The sequence below is a fragment of the Podarcis tiliguerta genome (genome assembly GCF_965153285.1).
Source record: "Podarcis tiliguerta genome assembly, chromosome: 5".
NCBI classification, from domain to species: Eukaryota; Metazoa; Chordata; class Lepidosauria; order Squamata; family Lacertidae; genus Podarcis; species Podarcis tiliguerta.
In genome coordinates, this window is record NC_139538.1 from 86,664,171 (window position 1) to 86,683,370 (window position 19,200).

At 48.1% G+C, this 19,200-nt stretch overlaps 1 protein-coding gene and 1 long non-coding RNA gene across 2 annotated transcripts in view; one reads left to right on the forward strand and one right to left on the reverse strand.

Moving 5' to 3' along the window:
- Nucleotides 1–19,200, forward strand: part of WDFY4 (WDFY family member 4) — a 185,690-nt gene that overhangs the window by 148,336 nt on the left and 18,154 nt on the right. The window contains exons 50-56 of the mRNA XM_083440157.1: nt 2,680–2,797; nt 5,022–5,131; nt 9,235–9,388; nt 12,743–12,834; nt 13,569–13,781; nt 17,007–17,154; nt 17,655–17,812. Of these exons, the coding sequence (XP_083296283.1) occupies nt 2,680–2,797; nt 5,022–5,131; nt 9,235–9,388; nt 12,743–12,834; nt 13,569–13,781; nt 17,007–17,154; nt 17,655–17,812 (993 nt within the window). The remainder of the gene's footprint in view (nt 1–2,679; nt 2,798–5,021; nt 5,132–9,234; nt 9,389–12,742; nt 12,835–13,568; nt 13,782–17,006; nt 17,155–17,654; nt 17,813–19,200) is intronic.
- The window catches only part of LOC310677600, a 90,486-nt gene that overhangs the window by 15,045 nt on the left and 56,241 nt on the right, over nt 1–19,200 (reverse strand). The gene's annotated exons all lie outside the window — the stretch shown is intronic.

Below are 19,200 nucleotides of genomic sequence, written 5' to 3' on the forward strand. Positions count from 1 at the left end.
GTCTTCATTCTTTCTTTTTTAAAAAACAGCATCTTTATTGAAAATTCAAAAAGTACATAACTATATGTGCACCAGACATGGTGAAGACAAAACAAAGAGGACGGGGGGAAAGTCCAAAACTGCATATTTTACAAGGTTGTTATTGTACTTCATGGGATGCTGGTGGCGCTGTGGTCTAAACCACAGAGCCTAGGGCTTGCCAATCAGAAGGTCGGTGGTTCGAAACCCCCTGACGGTGTGAGCTCCCGTTTATTGGTCCCAGCTCCTGCCAACCTAGCAGTTCGAAAGCACATCAAAGTGCAAGTAGATAATGACCGCTCCCCGCTTAAAACGGGGGGCACCCTTTGCATGGATGCGCGCAGCCCCTAGATCTGGAGCGGCTCCATCAGCATAGGCTTGGCTTTACCTTCCCTCAGGTGGGATACCTGGAGGTCTCCGCCTACCTCAGTCAGTTGTCCAATCCCGCCTGGGGGAAGCGTTGCCATGGAGACCAAGCCAGTGGGGGAGGGATTACCTGCCCACACAATAGGGGGAGGATGTTACCTGGGAATCCTCACTTGGCTCCAGAGCTTCTCCCACCCTACCCACCCTCAGTTAATGTCTTATTTTGCAGGTTAACTTTTCTTCACAGGTTTTGCAGGTTAACTTTTCTTCACAGGTATGCGGCCGCTGCTACGTTAAGGTCGCTGTTAAAGGGCCGGAAAGGAATTTCCCTGTATTGGCAGGTTTCGCCTTTCCCGTAGCAAAACGTCACAACTTTGGCGGTATCAGGCCTTGGGCGGAATCCTTTAGTCCATCTTCCTCTTTGTGGCAGCGATACCAGGGTTCCCCGTTAAAGGGGTTTCTGAAGGGAGGCTTTGACCGTACGCCAAAAGTTCGTCATTGCTCTCCCCTGCGGCGGCTTAATGGGGGTGGCTATCTCTGCTTGAACATATGTTCTCCAGAGCCGGCCCATCCCCCCTCCACACTGGATAACCCTGATGCTCCCTAGGTCCCCGGCTGGGGACTGGGGAGGGAGAAAGCCCAATGCCTGAGCCAAGGTCTACCCACATCTGAAATATAATAAAGTTGTGGCCAATTTAATCCCATAGCACGTTGTCTTGAGTCGTTATTCCACATGACGGGGGGGGGGGGACTGCTCGGGATCTGGGGACTCCGACTGTCCACGCAAATAGGACTTGCCGATCAGAAGGTCGGCAGTTCGAATCGCCGCGACGGGGTGAGCTTCTGTTGCTCGGTCCCTGCTCCTGCCAACCTAACCGTTCGAAAGCACATCAAAGTGCAAGTAGATAAATAGGTACCGCTCCGGCTGAAAGGTAAACAGCGTTTCTATGCGCTGCTCTGGTTTGCCAGAAGCGGCTTAGTCATCCTGGCCACATGACCCGGAAGCTGTACGCCAGCTCCCTCGGCCAATAAAGCGAGATGAGCGCCGCAACCCCAGAGTTGACTGCGACTGGACCTAATGGTCAGGGGTCCCTTTACCTTTACCTATTATACTTCACCAGATCCTAACCTATTACAGTATTTGTAGAATGGATTCCAAATGCCATTGGATTTGTCCACTGCAAGTCTGTGTTTATAGGCAAGTTGTTCATATGTTGCAAGTTTGTATAGGTCTTCAATCCAATCATAGAAGGGAGACACATTTTCATCTTTCCAATTCATCAGTACAGTGGTACCCCGCAAGACGAATGCCTCGGAAGACGAAAAACTCGCTAGACGAAAGGGTTTTTCATTTTCTGAGGTGCTTCGCAAGACGGATTTTTCTAAGGGCTTGCTTCGCTAGACGAAACAGCCCTGCCTCTCCTGTCATGGCGACGGTCACTGCACGCTCGCTTCCCCGCTCCTCCGGCTGCCTCCCACCTTCCGGCCGACCTTCCGGCTGCCTCGTGCCGCTGCCCACTGCCCTCGCGTGCTCCCCACAGGAGCCGTTGCCGCCAGCAGCCAGCGTTGCAGCCGGAGTCGTGCTCATGAGCCCCGCCGCCCTCCAGCAGCCGTGTCGCGCGGTGTCCACAAGGCGCGGGTGAGTCCAAGGACCGGCTGCGGCAGCTGCCCTGCTTCTCCCCACCCCTCCCTGCCGTGGTGCTTCGCAAGACGAAAAAACTCGCTCTACGAAAAAACTCGCGGAACAAATTAATTTCGTCTTGTGAGGCACCACTGTATCAGTCTTTTTCCCTTGGTAAGGGCACGGAGAGTCTACCCATATTGTCATTTTGTAAGGTTCCATGTGCTGGGCATATAATTCAAGAGGATAATTTGCTCTGTAGATGTAAGGTTGTTCTGTACAGTTCTGTTGATGGTTTCAGCTACCTTCTGCCAAAAATCTTTCAATATAGGACAATGAAAAAACATGTTTTAGAGAAGCATTATCCCTATTGCATCTCCTTTTCAAAACAAACATAATGGGGTCCAGTATATTCTAAATATTATTTTTTGTTGGATGAGCCTCAGTTTAAGAACCAGAGACACCCTTGTTGTAGCAGTTAAAACAGTTTCCCACTGTGTGGCTGAAGCTGAGATAAAGGTGAGTCTTCATTCTGCCAAGCCTACCATTCTTTCGTAGGTGGAGTGGGGGGCATTTTGGGTGGCTTGCTGTTGGGCTTCTTTGTCGGGGATTAGTGTTGCCCCCTCGCTGTGTTTTGCCTGCGTGAGAAAGATCTATTTGTGTTTACATGCCAGACTCTGGACCTTACCGATCCCAGCGCCTTTCGCGACTTCACCAAGCCCATGGGAGCGCAAACCAGAGAGAGGAAAAGGAAATTTCTCCAGCGTTACGAAGAAGTAGAGAAGAGCGAAGGTATTTGTCCCATTTCTACCCCCACTTTCTGTATATTTTGGGAAGAACCAGGAGTATAAATTATAAATTAACTCCTGTTTCTTCCCAACTTTATACTGTATAATGTGGTTATGATGTGGTACTGCACCAGCAATAACTAGGCCAGGGGTACGCAACCTAAGGCCCGGGGGCCAGATGCGGCCCAATCGCCTTCTCAGTCTGGCCCACGGGCAGTCCGGGAATCAGCGTGTTTTTACATGAGTAGAATGTGTCCTTTTATTTTAAATGCATCTCTGGGTTATTTGTGGGGCACAGGAATTCGTTCATTTCCCCCCCAAAAATATAATCCGACCCACCACATGGTCTGAGGGACGGTGGACTGGCCCATGGCTGAAAAAGCTTGCTAACCCCTGAACTAGGCAATAAGTTGTCAAGGAGCTGTCAAGGAGCCAGGTCATCCACAGGGCAGGCACACACACAGGAGGCAATTAGCTCTTTATTAACAGAAAATAACAACACAGCAGAGTCCTCTGGTTCACCATAATCCAGCTAAGATGTTGCTGAAACTGATCACTAGCTCCACTCTTCCCTCTCTAGCCTTTTCTCTATATCCCTACCAAGTAGACGAAGGCTGCATCGAGGGGCTGAGCGCCTCCTCTGGGAATGTCTGACCCATTCCTCGGCAACGTGTAGGACTCTCCTCATTTGGGGTGTCATCAAGGGGGAGGCAAATCAGGACTGGAACTGTCCTGCTGCTGTGAAAAGGGCCAACCTCTGACTTCTCTCTATCTGAGTCTGCACTTATACTGTGGCTCTCAGCCTCTAAGCTTGTCCTGGAAGGCCCTCCTTCTCCTGACCTCCCTCCCTTGATCACTCAACCCCCCTAATTCTAGCACCTCCCGGCTCGTTTCTTCAGCAGACTGCTCTTCAGTGTTCCACCACCAGGGCCATCTTAACCATAGGTGTTAGGGGGTGCGGGACACCCGGGCACTGGGCTCTCAGGGGCACCAGGCCGGGGTCCGAGAGTTGGAGCCCAGAGAAGAGCCCACCAGCCGGAGCGCCGTGGTGGGCTCTTCTACCTCGGGCAGCTCTGTGCCGCAAGTTCAAGGGCAAGCAAGCCAGCGAGGTGTTGAGGTGGCTGGCGGCTGGCTCTGCCCTCCTGCACACCTGGGATTGGCATAGGGCCTCTGTGCCCTGCTCTCCCCTGGCTGCGCACCTCAACTATTAAGTAGTGGGTGGACACAGCAGATGACACACAGATTTCTCCAAGTAGTTCTTTATAAGTAAGCTGGAACTGAACTGAACTGAACAGCTCAGCCGGCCTGCTTTTATAGGCAGCCGGCTGTCAACATTTCAAGAACAACAGCTCAGGGTTTCCCACCTAAATTAACTGAAGTGGACCTGAGTGAAAACTATATACACAATACTTCAATACATAACATCAACGGCCGGCCTAAAGCATGTTGCCTAAAAAAAGTCGACAACTCTGGGCAACCTTCGGGGGGGGGGGCACCGGGTGGATTTTTGTACTCGAGCGCCACATATGCTTAAGACAGCCATGCCCACCACCAGGATCTAGGATCTAAGTCATCTCCTTCTCTGCCCTCCCTGGGGGGCCCTTGGGCAGGTGGCTCACACCACTCTGCCTCATCCAGCCAGTTCCTAATGTAAATAAATGAAGGATGTTGCAGCTGGCCCTGAAACCCCTTCGCCATTCCTTAATGTGGGGTACACTTTGGATCACGGTTCTTCCTTCCGGGTATTTCTTTAAACTTATTGACTTCTGAAATTTATAGCCCGTCTTTCACTAGCTAGCAGATATTCCCAAGCTTATGAAAGGCAAATACAGTGGTACCTCGGGTTACAGACGCTTCAGATTACAGACTCCGCTAACCCAGAAATAGTGCCTCGGGTTAAGAACTTTGCTTCAGGATGAGAACAGAAATCATGTGGTGGTGGTGCGGCGGCAGCGGGAGGCCGCATTAGCTAAAGTGGTACCTCAGGTTAAGAACAGTTTCAGGTTAAGAATGGACCTCCAGAACGAATTAAGTTCTTATCCTGAGGTACCACTGTATATATTTTTAAAGGGAAGACCTTGGGCTGTCCTGTGCTCAGGCTTATGACTGCCTTTAGCTCCTAGAGAGCTGGTGCAATTGGGATCTGGCCAGTCAAGGTATGGCAGGCCTTTGAAAGTCGCATGTGGTAACTGTAGTTTGCAAAACAGCTAATGGATTCACATTTGCAGGTAACCTCTCAGCCCAGTGCCATTACTGCACCCACTACTCATCGGCAATCATTGTGGCCTCCTACCTGGTTCGCATGGAGCCATTCAACCAGATCTTCTGCTCATTGCAGGTAGGCTTCCATGCAGGGCTGGTTGCAGCCAAAATTGTGAATATGATTATCAAATCCTGCACTTAAGCCATCCCAACTCCCCAACGCTGACTGTCCCTTGACAACTCTGGCATCAATTGTGTGTTTGTGGAGGGTTGCCAAGAGTCCCACAGGTGTAGCAAACTGGAAAATCTTGGGGCATGCTACTGTTGTTGGCACCTGTCTGTCTCGGGAGACAATGAAGGAGTATTCTGCTGAGGCTCAGTTCAAACTGTTGGAAGGTTGCTGTAGCTATAAAGACCGATTTGGTAAGTTTTTAATGGTTGATGTTTTTAATATTTTGTGGGGAGCTACCCAGAGCGGCTGGGACAACCCAATCAGATGGGCGGCATATAAATAACAAAGTAAGTAAAGAAAATAATAAAATAAGTAAAGAGTTTAATTCTAAACCAATAATATTAGTACCTGCAACTTTGAAAAGCAATTAATTTTTGCTTATCAGTAAATTGAATTGTTAATTTTTTTATGATATTGTGATATTAAATAGAAGTGAATGTTTTCCCCCCAAAGAATTGCTGCTGCTGCTGCTGCTGCTGCTGCTGCTGCTGCTGCTGCTGCTTCTTCTTCTTCTTCTTCTTCTTCTTCTTCTTCTTCTTCTTCTTCTTCTTCTTCTTCTTCTTCTCCTCCTCTTTCTTCTTCTTCTTCTTCTTCTTCTTCTTCTTCTTCTTCTTCTTCTTCTTCATGTTTTCTTGCAGCTGAGGCAGATGAAGGTGTAACCTTGTGCTGCTACAGGTGTCCCGTGATGTTTCTTCTCTCTGTGCTCCTCCCAGCAAGACGAAATGCCTTGGTGCATCTGCAGCAGCACAACTGGACGCCTTCATCTGCCCCACCTGCAAGACAACATGTCTCTCCATTATCGGTTTCTACAGCCACAGCAGGGGGATGCACAGGGACGGAATTAGTCATTCTGGCCACATGACCCGGAAGCTGTACGCCGGCTCCCTTGGCCAATAAAGCGACATGAGCGCCACAACCCCAGAGTCGGCCACGACTGGACCTAATGGTCAGGGGTCCCTTTACCTTTAAGAGACTGCTCCTCTGCTCCTTCTTCCTTCACCACCTGATTTTACCCCCTGCCCAACATTCCCCCCCCCCCGCCATAGGCTAATGGAGTAAAGCAGCTTCCCTTGGGGACACTGCAGGGTTTTATTTCTTTAGAGAGCTCTGATTTCGACGATCAGGGGTTAGAAGGGTTCAGGGTGGCCTTTCAAAGCCCCTGGGTTTGAATCCACGCCAGGCTCAGATGAACTGGGATAAAACTATGATAGTTAGCAAAGCAATAAAACTCGTATGTCGCATAGCTGTCAACTTACAGACTTGAATATAAGGGACCAGCAGCCTCGAAAATAAGGGATCAGCAGCCAAAATAAGGGATTTTCCCAGCACAGGTATGTTCAGCTTCTGAGCCCCTCTGAGCCAAAGGCAGAAAGCCCAGCCAGCAGCCAAACGAAGCCTCAAGCGGTGGTTCCCACAGCGCAGCAACCCGGCAAAGGGGATGCAGCAAGGAAAACCACCGTCACCTCTCCGCTGGGAAGCGCTGAGCAAAGTCGAGTCCCCAGGCAACGCAGCCGATTTGATCGGCACAAGGCATGCAAGCTCCACCCCCTCAGTCGTTCTTAGACTCCTTATTGGGTGAGCAACGCAGCCAAGCAACACAGTTGGAGCCTCCCTCCTCCCTGGCCGGCAGGGAGGGAGGGAGAGGAGCTGTTTCCTTTGAAACCCGGGAAATTTAAGGGACATCATCAATAAGGGACAGCAGCGGGACATGGCGCTGGGATAAGGGACTTTCCCGCCAAATAAGGGACGGTTGACAGCTATGTCATCAGTTTGAGCCCCATGTTGGGCAAAAGATTCCTGCATTGCAGAGGGTTGGAGAGGGCGGCTTATCCAAGTTTGGGAATGCAGATGTGCCTGCCAGCCACTTTAGCCCAGAGTCTGAATGTTTTGCAGCCATTCCTCCTATAATAAGTAATGGCTGTAGGCTAGAAGAGCCCTGAATTCACATGTCTTGAATTGAGAAGAGGCAGGAGGGGTTTTTTTGGTCTTGTTTTTGCTAACAGCTCATAAAGTTGTTTGGGGCTTTCTCCCGTTCTTCCTTTCCGCATTCCGAGAGGAGGAGAGCTGACTAATTCTGATATAAATATATGCAAATACATTTATTAATATAAGAAATACTGCAAATCAGTTATTGCTTTCTTTATAAATAATACAGGCTTATGTTTAAAAAGATATTACTTCCTCCAAAATGCATTAGACAGCTGCAAAAAAATTACATTTTTCTAGATGGTAATATCTTTAACCGGATTTGCGGCACTAACAACATTTCCTATGTAGATATTATTTTTATTTAATACAGGTAACCTTTTTATTACGAATCACATTGTTTCTCTGGAGATTACCATCACCTTTCATAAAAGCTGTAAAAACAGATGAAGAAGTGTCAGTCTAGGCACAGCCGTGTGTATGCAGATGAGATACACGCTTCGAAAAGAGACTTGAAGGAGAAACTTGTTAGCTTCTGGCTTCTAAATATGGTCTGACTGTCTACTAACATGCTTCAGTTTTCCACTGAAATTTGACTCTGAGGGTTGATGTCTGTTAATGATTAACTTCGCAGTGACCTTGAAAGTAAGGCTTCTTGTATTTCGCACTGAGAGGACACACAGCAGACATCACTCCCTGCGATTAAGTACAAAATCTGACCTGGGCAGCCCAGCCGAGCCCAGTGCTTGAATTACAGGGGTGGCGCTGTGGGTTAAACCACAGAGCCTAGGGCTTGCCGATCAGAAGGTCGGCGGTTCGAATCCCCGCAACGGGGTGAGCTCCCGTTGGTCTGTCCCAGCTCCTGCCAACCTAGAAGTTCGAAAGCACGTCAAAGTCCAAGTAGAGAAATAGGCGCCACTCTGGCGGGGAAGGTAAACGGCGTTTGCGTGTGCTGCTCTGGTTTGCCAGAAGCAGCTTAGTCATGCTGGCCACATGACCTGGAAACTGTATGCCGGCTCCCTCGGCCAATAAAGCGAGATGAGCGCTGCAACCCCAGAGTCGGTCACGACTGGACCTAATGGTCAGGGGTCCCTTTACCTTTACCTTTTGTGATGTCTCCCCTCTTACCTTTTGTGACGTCTCCCTTCCCACTGTTTTAAAATGACTTCAGAGGTTACAGCTGGTGCAAAGTCAGGAGGACTTTTCCATTTCACTAATAATAATAATAAATAAATAAATAATTTTTTATTTATACCCCGCCCTTCCCGGTTCAAAAACCGGGCTCAGGGCAGCTATCAAAAAATTTAAAACACTTAATTGTAAAAGCAGCATAAAATACAGTATAAAAACATGAATAACAATAAAATTCAAAGTTCAGAAATCAATTTAGGGGAAATCAATCTAATAAGCATTAGATAATCATCAGGGCTAGCTGGCTGAATTAGTCTTATTTGGGCCAGCGAGGATTAGCTGTGGGGTCTCAGAGCGGGTTATCTTCATAAAAGGGGAGGGGGAGGGAAGAGAAGGGAAATAGAAGATCAGGCTGAATTCAAATTAAAGGCCAGGCGGAATAGCTCTGTCTTACAGGCCTGACGGGAGGGGGTTAAATCCTGACCGGCCCCAGTCTCATGGGACAGAGCATTCCACCAGGTCGGAGCCATCACTGAGAAGGGCCTGGCCCAGGTAGGCTAAGGGCCCCCTATGATTTCATACCCTCCAACATTTCTCCATGTAAATAGGGACATCCTGTTCCATACCCTCTAACATTCCTCTGATGAAAGTAGGGATTAAAAGCGGGACATTCCAGGATCAAACCAGAAACTGGGGCAGCTTCTGTAAATCCAGGGCTGTCCCTGGAAAATAGGGACACTTGGAGGGTCTGTAATTTGAGTAGTGTGCCAGTCATCAGGTTTGTGGGTGGCACCAGCTGGTGGCACCATCTTTCGCTGTCCAAAGAAACGAGATTTTCTCAATCAGTGATCATCAACCCATATAGGCAAAACACATTTTGAAAGAGGGCAGGAAACTAATTCAGCCTTGCAACTTTCCCTGTCCCTCTCTCTTTCATCCCACCAACCAAGGGAGGCGGTTTTGATGTTGCCGAGAGAATGTTCCACAGCATGAAGAGCACCTGGGACTCAGCCTCAAGAGATAACATGACGGACGTGAGGGAGCTCATCCCTGAGTTTTTTTACCTCCCCGAATTCTTAACAAACTGCAACCAGTTTGCACTCGGTAAGTATTTATGCGCTGCTCAATTTTCACCTGCAAATAATTTGGGAGCAAAAGTAACTTTGAGGAAGTCAAAAAGTTAGAAAAGGCCTTTCATATTCCCGATGTATTTTCATGGCTGCTTGCAACCCAGACCACTTACTCTCTTGGCAACATTTCCTCACACCCCACATCTAGTTGCAGGATTTTTTCCTGACAAGCGTGTCATGAATCGCAGAAGGAACGTGGTGATAGTATAGTGCAGGGGCCAGCAAACTTTTTCAGCAGGGGGCCGGTCCACTATCCCTCAGACCTTGTGGGGGGCCGGACTTTATTTTTTTGGGAAAAAAGTGAATGAATTCCTATGCCCCACAAATAACCCAGAGATGCATTTTAAATAAAAGGGCACTTTCTACTCATGTAAAAACATGCTGATTCCAGGACCGTCTGCGGGCCGGTTTAGAAGGCAATAGAGCCGGATCCGGCCCCTGGGCCTTAGTTTGCCTACCCATGGTGTAAAGGTAAAGGGACCCCTGACCATTAGGTCCAGTCATTACTGACTCTGGGGTTGCGGCACTCATCTTGCTTAATTGGCTGAGGGAGCCGGCGTACAGCTTCCGGGTCATGTGGCCAGCATGACTAAGCCGCTTCTGGTGAGCCAGAGCAGGACATGGAAACACCGTTTACCTTCTCGCCGGAGTGCTCCCTATTTATCTACTTGCACTTTGACGTGCTTTCAAACTTCTAGGTTGGCAGGAGCAGGGACCGAGCAATGGGAGCTCACCCTGTAACAGGGATTCGAACTGCCGACCTTCTGATCGGCAAGTCCTAGGCTCTGTGGTTTAACCCATAGCGCCACCCTACCCATGGTATAGTGCCATGTAAACAAATTAGTGTTTTAAAAAACTAGCTAGCTTTGCCCCCTCTGTCATGTGCTCATGGCTGGTCTCACTGCCCACTACACACTGAAAGATGGACGCAGGGACGTAGAATTTGGGTGTGTGTGCCGGGGTGCTGTGGCCCTAGAAGTACAATTTTTAGGAGGAGCAAACCAGGGCCCCCCAGTACAGCCTGGGATGGCGTTCACCTCCACAGGTGTCACCATACTGAGGGGGGGGGGGATCTGCCTACAAAGGGGCATTTTGGCTGGCCAGGCTCCCCCCGTATAGGTGGGCAGGTGGCACTTTCCTCCAGTGGGGGGGTGGGCAACCTGTCAGCATACCCCCGGGTGTGAGTGCACACCTACCTGCCCCGGGCATTGGCAACAGATGCTACGCCACTGGACAAACGTCTCCAGCAGGGGGCTTGCATTCATGAAGGCTCCCTGTCCATTTTTGAACCTTGCGCATTCTGGGTCCTGACTCGCCCAAGGAGCTCCGCACTGCAGTTGTTTGCACCCCAATGTGCAATGAGAACAATGCGCCCCAAAAATGTTATGGCCCTGTCAGTATACCCATTGGAATTCATATTTTCCTGCACCTTTTGACATCTAGGCAACCAGAAATCTGTGCTCAGATGTGCATTTTTTAATCAGAGGTGCAAAGCTGCAGGGAGGAGCCCAGACTCCATGCAGTCAGAAGTCTTAGGAGGTAATATTCATTGGCATATAATCCCAGCATCAAAAGAAATATTCCCACCCTGCCCTGCTCCCACCTCAAGCCAGCCTTCAGCCAGCCTGCCCAAGATGGATCCCGGTCTTTGTTCTTCTACCCAGAACACCCTGCTAAAAACTCTCTTTTCTTGTCACCTCCCACCCAGTTGCTGGCACAGTTCTCATTACTAAAACAAAATAAGGAAGGAGGCACGCAACACAATATGGTTAATGTAGTGTCTTGCCCAAGCTGAACTAGATCAATTTCTGTTCATGAATAAGGATCTATGAAATGTGCTGTGGCACCTTTGGATGAGCAGCAAAGAATCTCTCTTTGAGATCATTTATCATTTTGGAATGGTTTCTTCAGTGAGACTGAACAGTGTATTATTTGATTTACACACTTGTTGCATTCCTGCTGTTACGCTGTCTGTTTCTTGTTTATATAATGCATTCTCAATTATTTCTAAACTATTTATGTTCCCCAGATGTATGAATTGTGTGGCACTGACATTTCAGCGTTATATCTTTTTGCTATTGTTATTTATGTATATCATTTCTATCTATCTTACTGATTCCCTCCTCTTTCTTATGCACATAATAATGTTATAGATTTTCTTTGTGGGGGGGACCCCTCTATCCCCTGGAAATTAATAAATGGTAGCATTTCGATTATTTGGGATGTGAAGAGGGAAATACAAGCTGTAGAGGAGTTCCAGAGCTAGCCAATGCAAAACGACCTGGCCAAGTCAGGGCCATTAAGGAACAATTTGGGGCTATTGAGAGCCGCTGGCAATAAGGAAGAACTGTCCTCCCTCCCTTGTCCTGCAGTGTCAACAGAGACTGTGGGTTTGGAAGGCTGCCAGGGTAAATGGGTGTGAGGTGACAAGAAAAGAGAGTTTTTAGCAGGAAGTTCTGGGTAGAAGAAGAAAGACTGGGATCCATCTTGGGCAGGATGGCTGAAGGCTGGCTGGAGAGATGGCTTGGACTCCGTGGCTGCACTGCTATGGGAGATAAGCCCCTCTTAAAATGACCATGCTGTAAGGTCTCCATGCAGACTGAAGGTGTAAATAGGTGATCCATGCGATGGTCACCTCCAGGCTTGACTACTGTAATTCGCTCTACGCCGGGCTGCCCTTGAAGCTGTCCCAGAAACTCCAGCGGGTGCAGAATACTGCAGCGAGGCTCCTCACGGGGTCTCTGCCATGGGAGCATATTCACCCAGTGCTTTTCCAGCTGCACTGGCTCCCGGTGGAGTACAGGGTCAGATTTAAGGTGCTGCTTTTGACCTTTAAATCCCTTCACGGCCTCGGACCCTTGTACCTACAGGACCGCCTCTCCTGGTATGCCCCACGGAGAGCCTCAAGGTCCATAAATAGCAACACCCTAGTGGTCCCGGGCCCTAAGGAAGTTAGATTAGCTTCAACCAGAGCCAGGGCCTTCTCAACATTGGCTCCGGCCTGGTGGAACGCTCTGCCTCATGAGACCAGGGCCCTGCGGGATCTGATTTCTTTCCGCAGGGCCTGTAAGACAGTTGTTCCGCCTGGCCTTTGGCCTAGAATCAGTTTGATTCCCTCCCCCTCCTTCTTTTTCCTTTCTCCTCCTACGAAGAGATTGCACCCTAATGTTTTAATGTTGTATCTTAATCTTTTAAATTGTATTTTAATCAACTTGTTTTTATTATTGGTTGTTAGCTGCCCTGAGCCTGGTCTTGGCTGGGAAGGGTGGGGTATAAATAAAACAATATTATTATTATTACCAAATAATGTTTTTTTGGTCGCTTACAGGAAGCTTGCAAGATGGGACCTCACTGGGTGATGTGCTGTTGCCACCCTGGGCAGAAGGAAACCCTCATAAGTTTATCAGCTTGCACAGACAGGTCAGTATGACAAGGCATGCCGTTTGGAACTTTTGGGTGCTGATGGCACCCAAAAATAGCACCATGTATTTATGTCGAATTGGGTGCCCGCTAAATTTGCTTTCTGGCCCAGGAGTAGTGATGGGGAGGATCCATGAAAATATATATATTAACGCTACCTTTTTTCTTTGTCTGCTGGCTACTGTTCACAGTCACTCAGCACTCCCTCAGCCCTAACTTTGGTGGTCAGATTTATATTTGCTTCATTTATTCTCAAGAGATTTCAGCCAAACTTTGATGTGTTTATAGCTACATTGGTACCTCGGGTTACATACACTTCAGGTTACAGACTCCGCTAACCCAGAAATATTACCTCAGGTTAAGAACTTTGCTTCAGGATGAGAACAGAAATCCTGTTCCGGCGGCGCAGCAGCAGCAGGAGGCCCCAAGTGGTGCTTCAGGTTAAGAACAGTTTCAGGTTAAGAACGGACCTCCGGAATGAATTAAGTACTTAACCCGAGGTACCACTGTACTCTTTTACCCTTTTACATTTGACCCAAGAGATGGTATCTTTCCCTTCCATGTTTTCCATTGAAGACCAAAGCAATTTGTACATCTTGAGGGTTAACTCAGGGATTAGTGGTAGAGTCCACACTACTGTGTGGGCATTCCAGTAACAAGGACCCTACCCACAAAGGCAAAATATAGGATGGTGTTCTCAGTAACCAGGTAACTCAGTGAGTATTGGATTTCAGGCACTAGAGAGCGATTACGTCAGCAACCATATCCACCACTGGATAGACCTGATCTTTGGCTACAAGCAACGTGGCCCAGCTGCAGCGAAAGCTGTGAACGTCTTCCACCCCTATTTCTATGGGGATCAGGTGCACCCGGACAGCATCAGCGACCCACTCATCAAAAACACCGTCCTGGGGTTTGTCAGCAACTTCGGACAGATCCCGAAGCAGGTACAGTGCAGATGTGGGGGGAAAGTGAGTCACCAAGAGTCGAAAGCCTTCTCCAATTTGAACCCTGAGTGGGACGCAGAATTATAGGATTTTGCAATATATCAGCAGCCACTGATGATCTAACTTGGTAGGGCAACCTACCAGTAAAGTCCTGATTTGTTTCTTTCATCTTCAGCAGGTAGACAGTGAATTGAATATCTACCTTGGCTGAGAGCTTTTGCATAGATGCTGTATGCTTGAGGCTTTTTGAAATAGACTCGGAGTCGAGAGTGGATTTCATGTTCTTTATTCAGCTCATAGTGGTGAGGAGGAATGGAAGTTCCCCCAGAATGTCTGCTTTATATACATTATTTACACAATGGGCTGCACATGATTGGCTAATTCCGGAATTCTCCTGTAGGCCAATCAGGTTGTGGATTCACTTCCATCTGGAGCTGGATTGGGTGGCTCCTGCAGACCAATCATACTGCTGCATTGTTCTAGGACCAATCAGACTGCTGCATTCTGAATCCCATTGTTCTAGGACCAATCAGACTGCGGCATTTTGGATCCTATTGTTCTAGGACCAATCAGACTGCTGCATTTTGGATCCTATTCAAGTCAGTACATAACACTTTTTAAGAGAAAGAGACCGCACAGCACGATTGGCCATGTGAGGTGCCTTGCATCACAGAATGAAGGTGTCGTGTGTGTGTGTGTGTGTGTGTGTGTGTGTGTGTGCATCTCTTGTTGACTCTCGACCTTCCACTGCTATTCTTAAGGACCCTGTACTGAGATGCTGGTCCCCAGTTTCTCCAATCACAGTTGACATATTTCCCTCCTTGGGGGCAGCCCCACTGCAATCCATTTATTCCCAACCAGCTGGCGCAAAGCAACACGGGGAACAGAAATGCACACAGACGCAAGCATTTGCAGCTCCCTGAGCTCTGATTTCTGAGCAGCCTGCAGCTGGTCTCCCTTGTCCCACTTAGAATCTCTCGTGGTTCCAGATAACTTGGATGCATCATTCCTGTGTCCTGTTTGAAGCTGATCTAAATGGTTCATCTGTATGGAAAACAAATCACAGCACTCGGCAAAGGCTATCAACGGAATACAAAGTCACCCCATTTCCTTCCCCCTCCTTTTCCCCCAGCCTTTTTCAAAGTGTGATGACTCTGCAAGGAGTTGCTGATAGCGTTCTCTACAGAGCTTCTGCGGGCAGAGACTGGCCGTCCTGGGGTTTTGTGATAGAGGGCTGTACCTCCCGTTTAAAGGCATGGTGCAAATTAGTATCACGAAAAGGGATGGAAGCATCCGTGTTGAAACGATCGGCATGGTTGCTGCCACTGCACATTAATTAGCACCAAGAGGGTATTCAGTTCTGCAGAGGGTATGAGATCCTAAAGCGCACTTAATTCGGAAATAAATCCCACTGCGCACCATGGAAAACCAGCGAAATCTGCTTCCAAGGAAACACTCTTAGGATGAGAAGCATAATAACAGTCCATTTTTAACTAAGCCTTTGACTGATCGACATCCGGCGCCCTTTAAAAACACGTTGGGGAGGAGGGAATTATTGTTTTTGTTTTTATGATGTATTTTGTGTTTTTATATTATTGTTTTATGCTGTGAACCGCCCTGAGGCGTGTGGGTATAGGGTGGTACACAATTAGAAACAGGAAAGGAGGAATATGTCAAACTGAGCCTTTCTGTTATAGGGCTGCCTTGACTTCAGCTGCCCTCTGTTGATCGTTTTGAAAACGTGTTTGCTTCGTGCATCCAGTCTTGGGGTCTGGCCCATTTTGTGACTAAGCACTCAGCTATGAAAAGCAATCCTGATATGAGTGGCGAGAGTCGGGATGTTTTCCTTCCTTCCTTCCCCGTGGCACATTTATCCCGCCTTTCATGAGTTAATAGCACCTGATAGAATAGCACAGGAGAAAGCAATAGAAGGAAGGCTTGTGCAAAATTGCAACAGAATCAAAAATACCAGAAGAAGTGCCAACGAAAGTCGGAGCGTACTGACGCATGTTTGCACATCCTTGTCATCCGGAAGGGCTTTGCTTTGTATATCGCCTTCCACAGTGGGGAAAACTCTGTTGAAGAGCGTCATTGTTTTCTCAGCAGCCCTGAGACTTGGGAACAGCCCCCCCCCCAAAAAAATGGCTACTTATACATTGCCAAAAGGAAGAAAATGCATCACACACCTGGAAAATAAGACCCAAAGAGGACAGTGATTTGTACAGAGTGTGGATATGCTGACTTAGATAGGGACATTTGCGCAATGTGTCTGGGGGCAGTTGGAGGATGGATGGTGGCTAACAGATTGAGGTTGAATCCTGACAAGACAGAAATACTGTTTTTGGGGGGACAGGGGGCAGGCAGATGTGGAGGACTCCTGGTCCTGATTGGGGTAACTATGCCCCTGAAGGACCAAGTGTGCAGCCTGGGAGTCATTCTGGACTGACAGCTGTCCATGGAGGCACAGGTCAATTCTATGTCCAGGGCAGCTGTCTACCAGCTTCATCTGGTACGCCAGCTGAGACCCTACCTGCCCGCAGACTGTCTCACCAGAGTGGTGCATGCTCTGGTTATTTCCTGCTTGGACTACTGCAATGCGCTCTACGTGTGGCTACCTTTGAAGGTGACCTGGAAACTACAACTAATCCAGAATGTGGCAGCTAGACTAGGGACTGGGAGCGGCTGCCGAGACCATATAACACCGGTCCTGAAAGACCTGCATTGGCTCCCAGTATGTTTCTGAGCACAATTCAAAGTATTGGTGCTGACCTTTAGAGCCCTAAATGGCCTCAGCCCTGAAGGAGCGTCTCTACCCCCATCGTTCAACTCTGAGGGCCTTCTGGCAGTTCCCTCCCTGTGAGAAGTGAGGTCAGAGGGAACCAGGCAGAGGCCCTTCTTGGTAGTGGTGCCCGCCCTGTAGAATGCCCTCCCATCAGATGTCAAGGAAATAAACAACTACCTGACTTTCAGAAGACATCTTAGGGAAGTTTTTAATGTTTGATGTTTTATCGTGTTTTTAATATTCTGTTGGGAGCCTCCCAAAGAGGCTGGGGAAACCCAGCCAGATGGGCGGGGTATGTAAATATAATATAATATAATATAATAATATAATATAATATAATATAATATAATATAATATAATATAATATAATATAATATAATATAATATAATATAATATAATATAAATGTGGAAGTCATTTTTTGCTACTTTTTCTTCTTCACAGCTTTTCAGCAAACCACACCCAGCCAGGAATACCTTGGGGAAGCATTCAATGAGCAGAGATAGCATACTCTTCTCTCAAACAGCTAGTCAGTTGCCTCCAACACTCAACAACCTGCGTAATCTGAAGCCTTCGTCGGTTTCTGTCAAAGGTACAGATTGTTTGGGGACTTTAGAGCGGGGTGGGGTGGAAGAGCACCTGATGATGGCCATTGCTGAGACTCAATGAACATTTGTTCGATGGAATCAGGTTCCCTACGAGCAGACCTAAAAGTTAAAAACTCTGGACCCGCCCAGTGGTCAAGGGACCAAAAGCGACTGAGAGGCTCCACTGTTTGTCTCCCAGGAATGGCATAATGGCAAAGGGAAGCCCTGACTGGCTCCATCCATCAGCCAGAGAACGAAATGATGCAGGGAGCAGCTCCTATAATCATCAGCCAAAGGAATAAGTCAGGCAAATGTACCAACAGGAGAAGAGCATTTATAGTTCACCACTTCATTCTGCTTTGAAGAACCAATATCTCCCCTCTTCCCTTGTCTTCCATTCCCTTCTTGACCTTTGGGAACGAGCCAGTTGGATTTCCCTCTTTCCTTTTAAAGGCAGATGCGTCAAAAGAGTTACTTCCTTTTCTTCTTCCCCTTCCCTATACAGAGGCACCTCAAGGACCTGTGGGCCACATTGTATGTACTGAAAAGGGAACTTTGGCCGTGGGGAAAAACAAAATTTTGATTCCCCCACAGTGGAATAAAGTGTTTTGCTGGGGTTTCGATGACTTCACCTGCTGCCTAGCTGCTTCCGGGTCAGACAAGGTAATCAGCAACGTGTTTCTGGGTATGGCTGCAAGAAACATTCAAAATTATGTCCTTGGGCTGTTTGAGTGGTCATGTGGCCAATAGTTGCAAGCAGTGAGAGATGGGCTGGCAATGTGTATCAAATAAGTTGGTAGAATTGGCTTCCAGATCATCTGACATCAATAACGGGACTGAACGACAAAAACTATGCCTTCGTAATATTGTATTCAGTTGACAGTCTTATCTCATTTCTTGACATCACACCAGGGCTGCTATTGCATTTTTAGAATCTGTATTCCATGCTATTAAATTTACTGGTATTCCCATGGAATGAATATTGTGTAAACTGGGTTGGCATTAGAGCTCAGAATCCTCAGGCGGTCCCCAGCTCCCTGGCAGAAACCATTGCTTGCTGGTTGGGTTCAGGAGTCACCCTCTCTTTTAAATACGCACCGTGCCCCTTACCTGGTGCCACGATGGGGCAAACTGGCAGGTAGATCGTAACTACTAGGTTATGTAGCCACCGTCATAATTAGCCAGCAGAACCTACCAATATCAGAGGGAGTCCACAAGGGCACAGTTCGCCTCTCCACACAGAACTAGGGGCTTTCCAGTAGTGGCACCCAGTTTGTGGCACCCCCCTTGACCCCACAAAAAGTTAAGTAAGCTCCCCTACCAGGGACATTTCTTCAGCCACCTGAGATGTTCTAATCTAGCCTCCCATTGGCCTTGACTGATTTATCTTTTGCTATTCTGCCTCTTTAGTATTTAGGGATGCGGGTGGCACTGTGGGTTAAACCACAGAGCCTAGGACTTGCTGATCAGAAGGTTGGCGGTTCGAATCCCTGCAACGGGGTGAGCTCCCATTGCTCGGTCCCTGCTCCTGCCAACCTAGCAGTTCGAAAGCACATCAAAGTGCAAGTAGATAAATAGGTACCACTCCGGCGGGAAGGTAAACGGTGTTTCCGTGCGCTGCTCTGGTTCGCCACGCGGCTTAGTCATGCTGGCCATGTGACCCGGAAGCTGTACGCCGGCTCCCTCGGCCAATAAAGCGAGATGAGCGCTGCAACGCCAGAGTCAGCCACGACTGGACCTAATGGTCAGGGGTCCCTTTACCTTTACTCTTTAGTATTTATTTTTGTAGTGTTCTGCTGCTTGGTGTATTTTTAGCTTCAATTGATGTTTTACAAATATTCTAGTTGTGTTGGGTTCTCTCTTTCTCTCTCTCTCTCTCTCTGAAGTCACTTTGAAGGCCTTTTTGTGGAAAGGCAGCCTACAGACACATATAAAAGCAAATTTTGTATACTAATTGTCAACGTTCTCTGAGTGCTGCTCCTTAGGTAGACAAAATAGCAGGGCCCAAACCCAAGAGGCAGGCGCCAACAGGCTGCGGGGAGCCCCAAGTT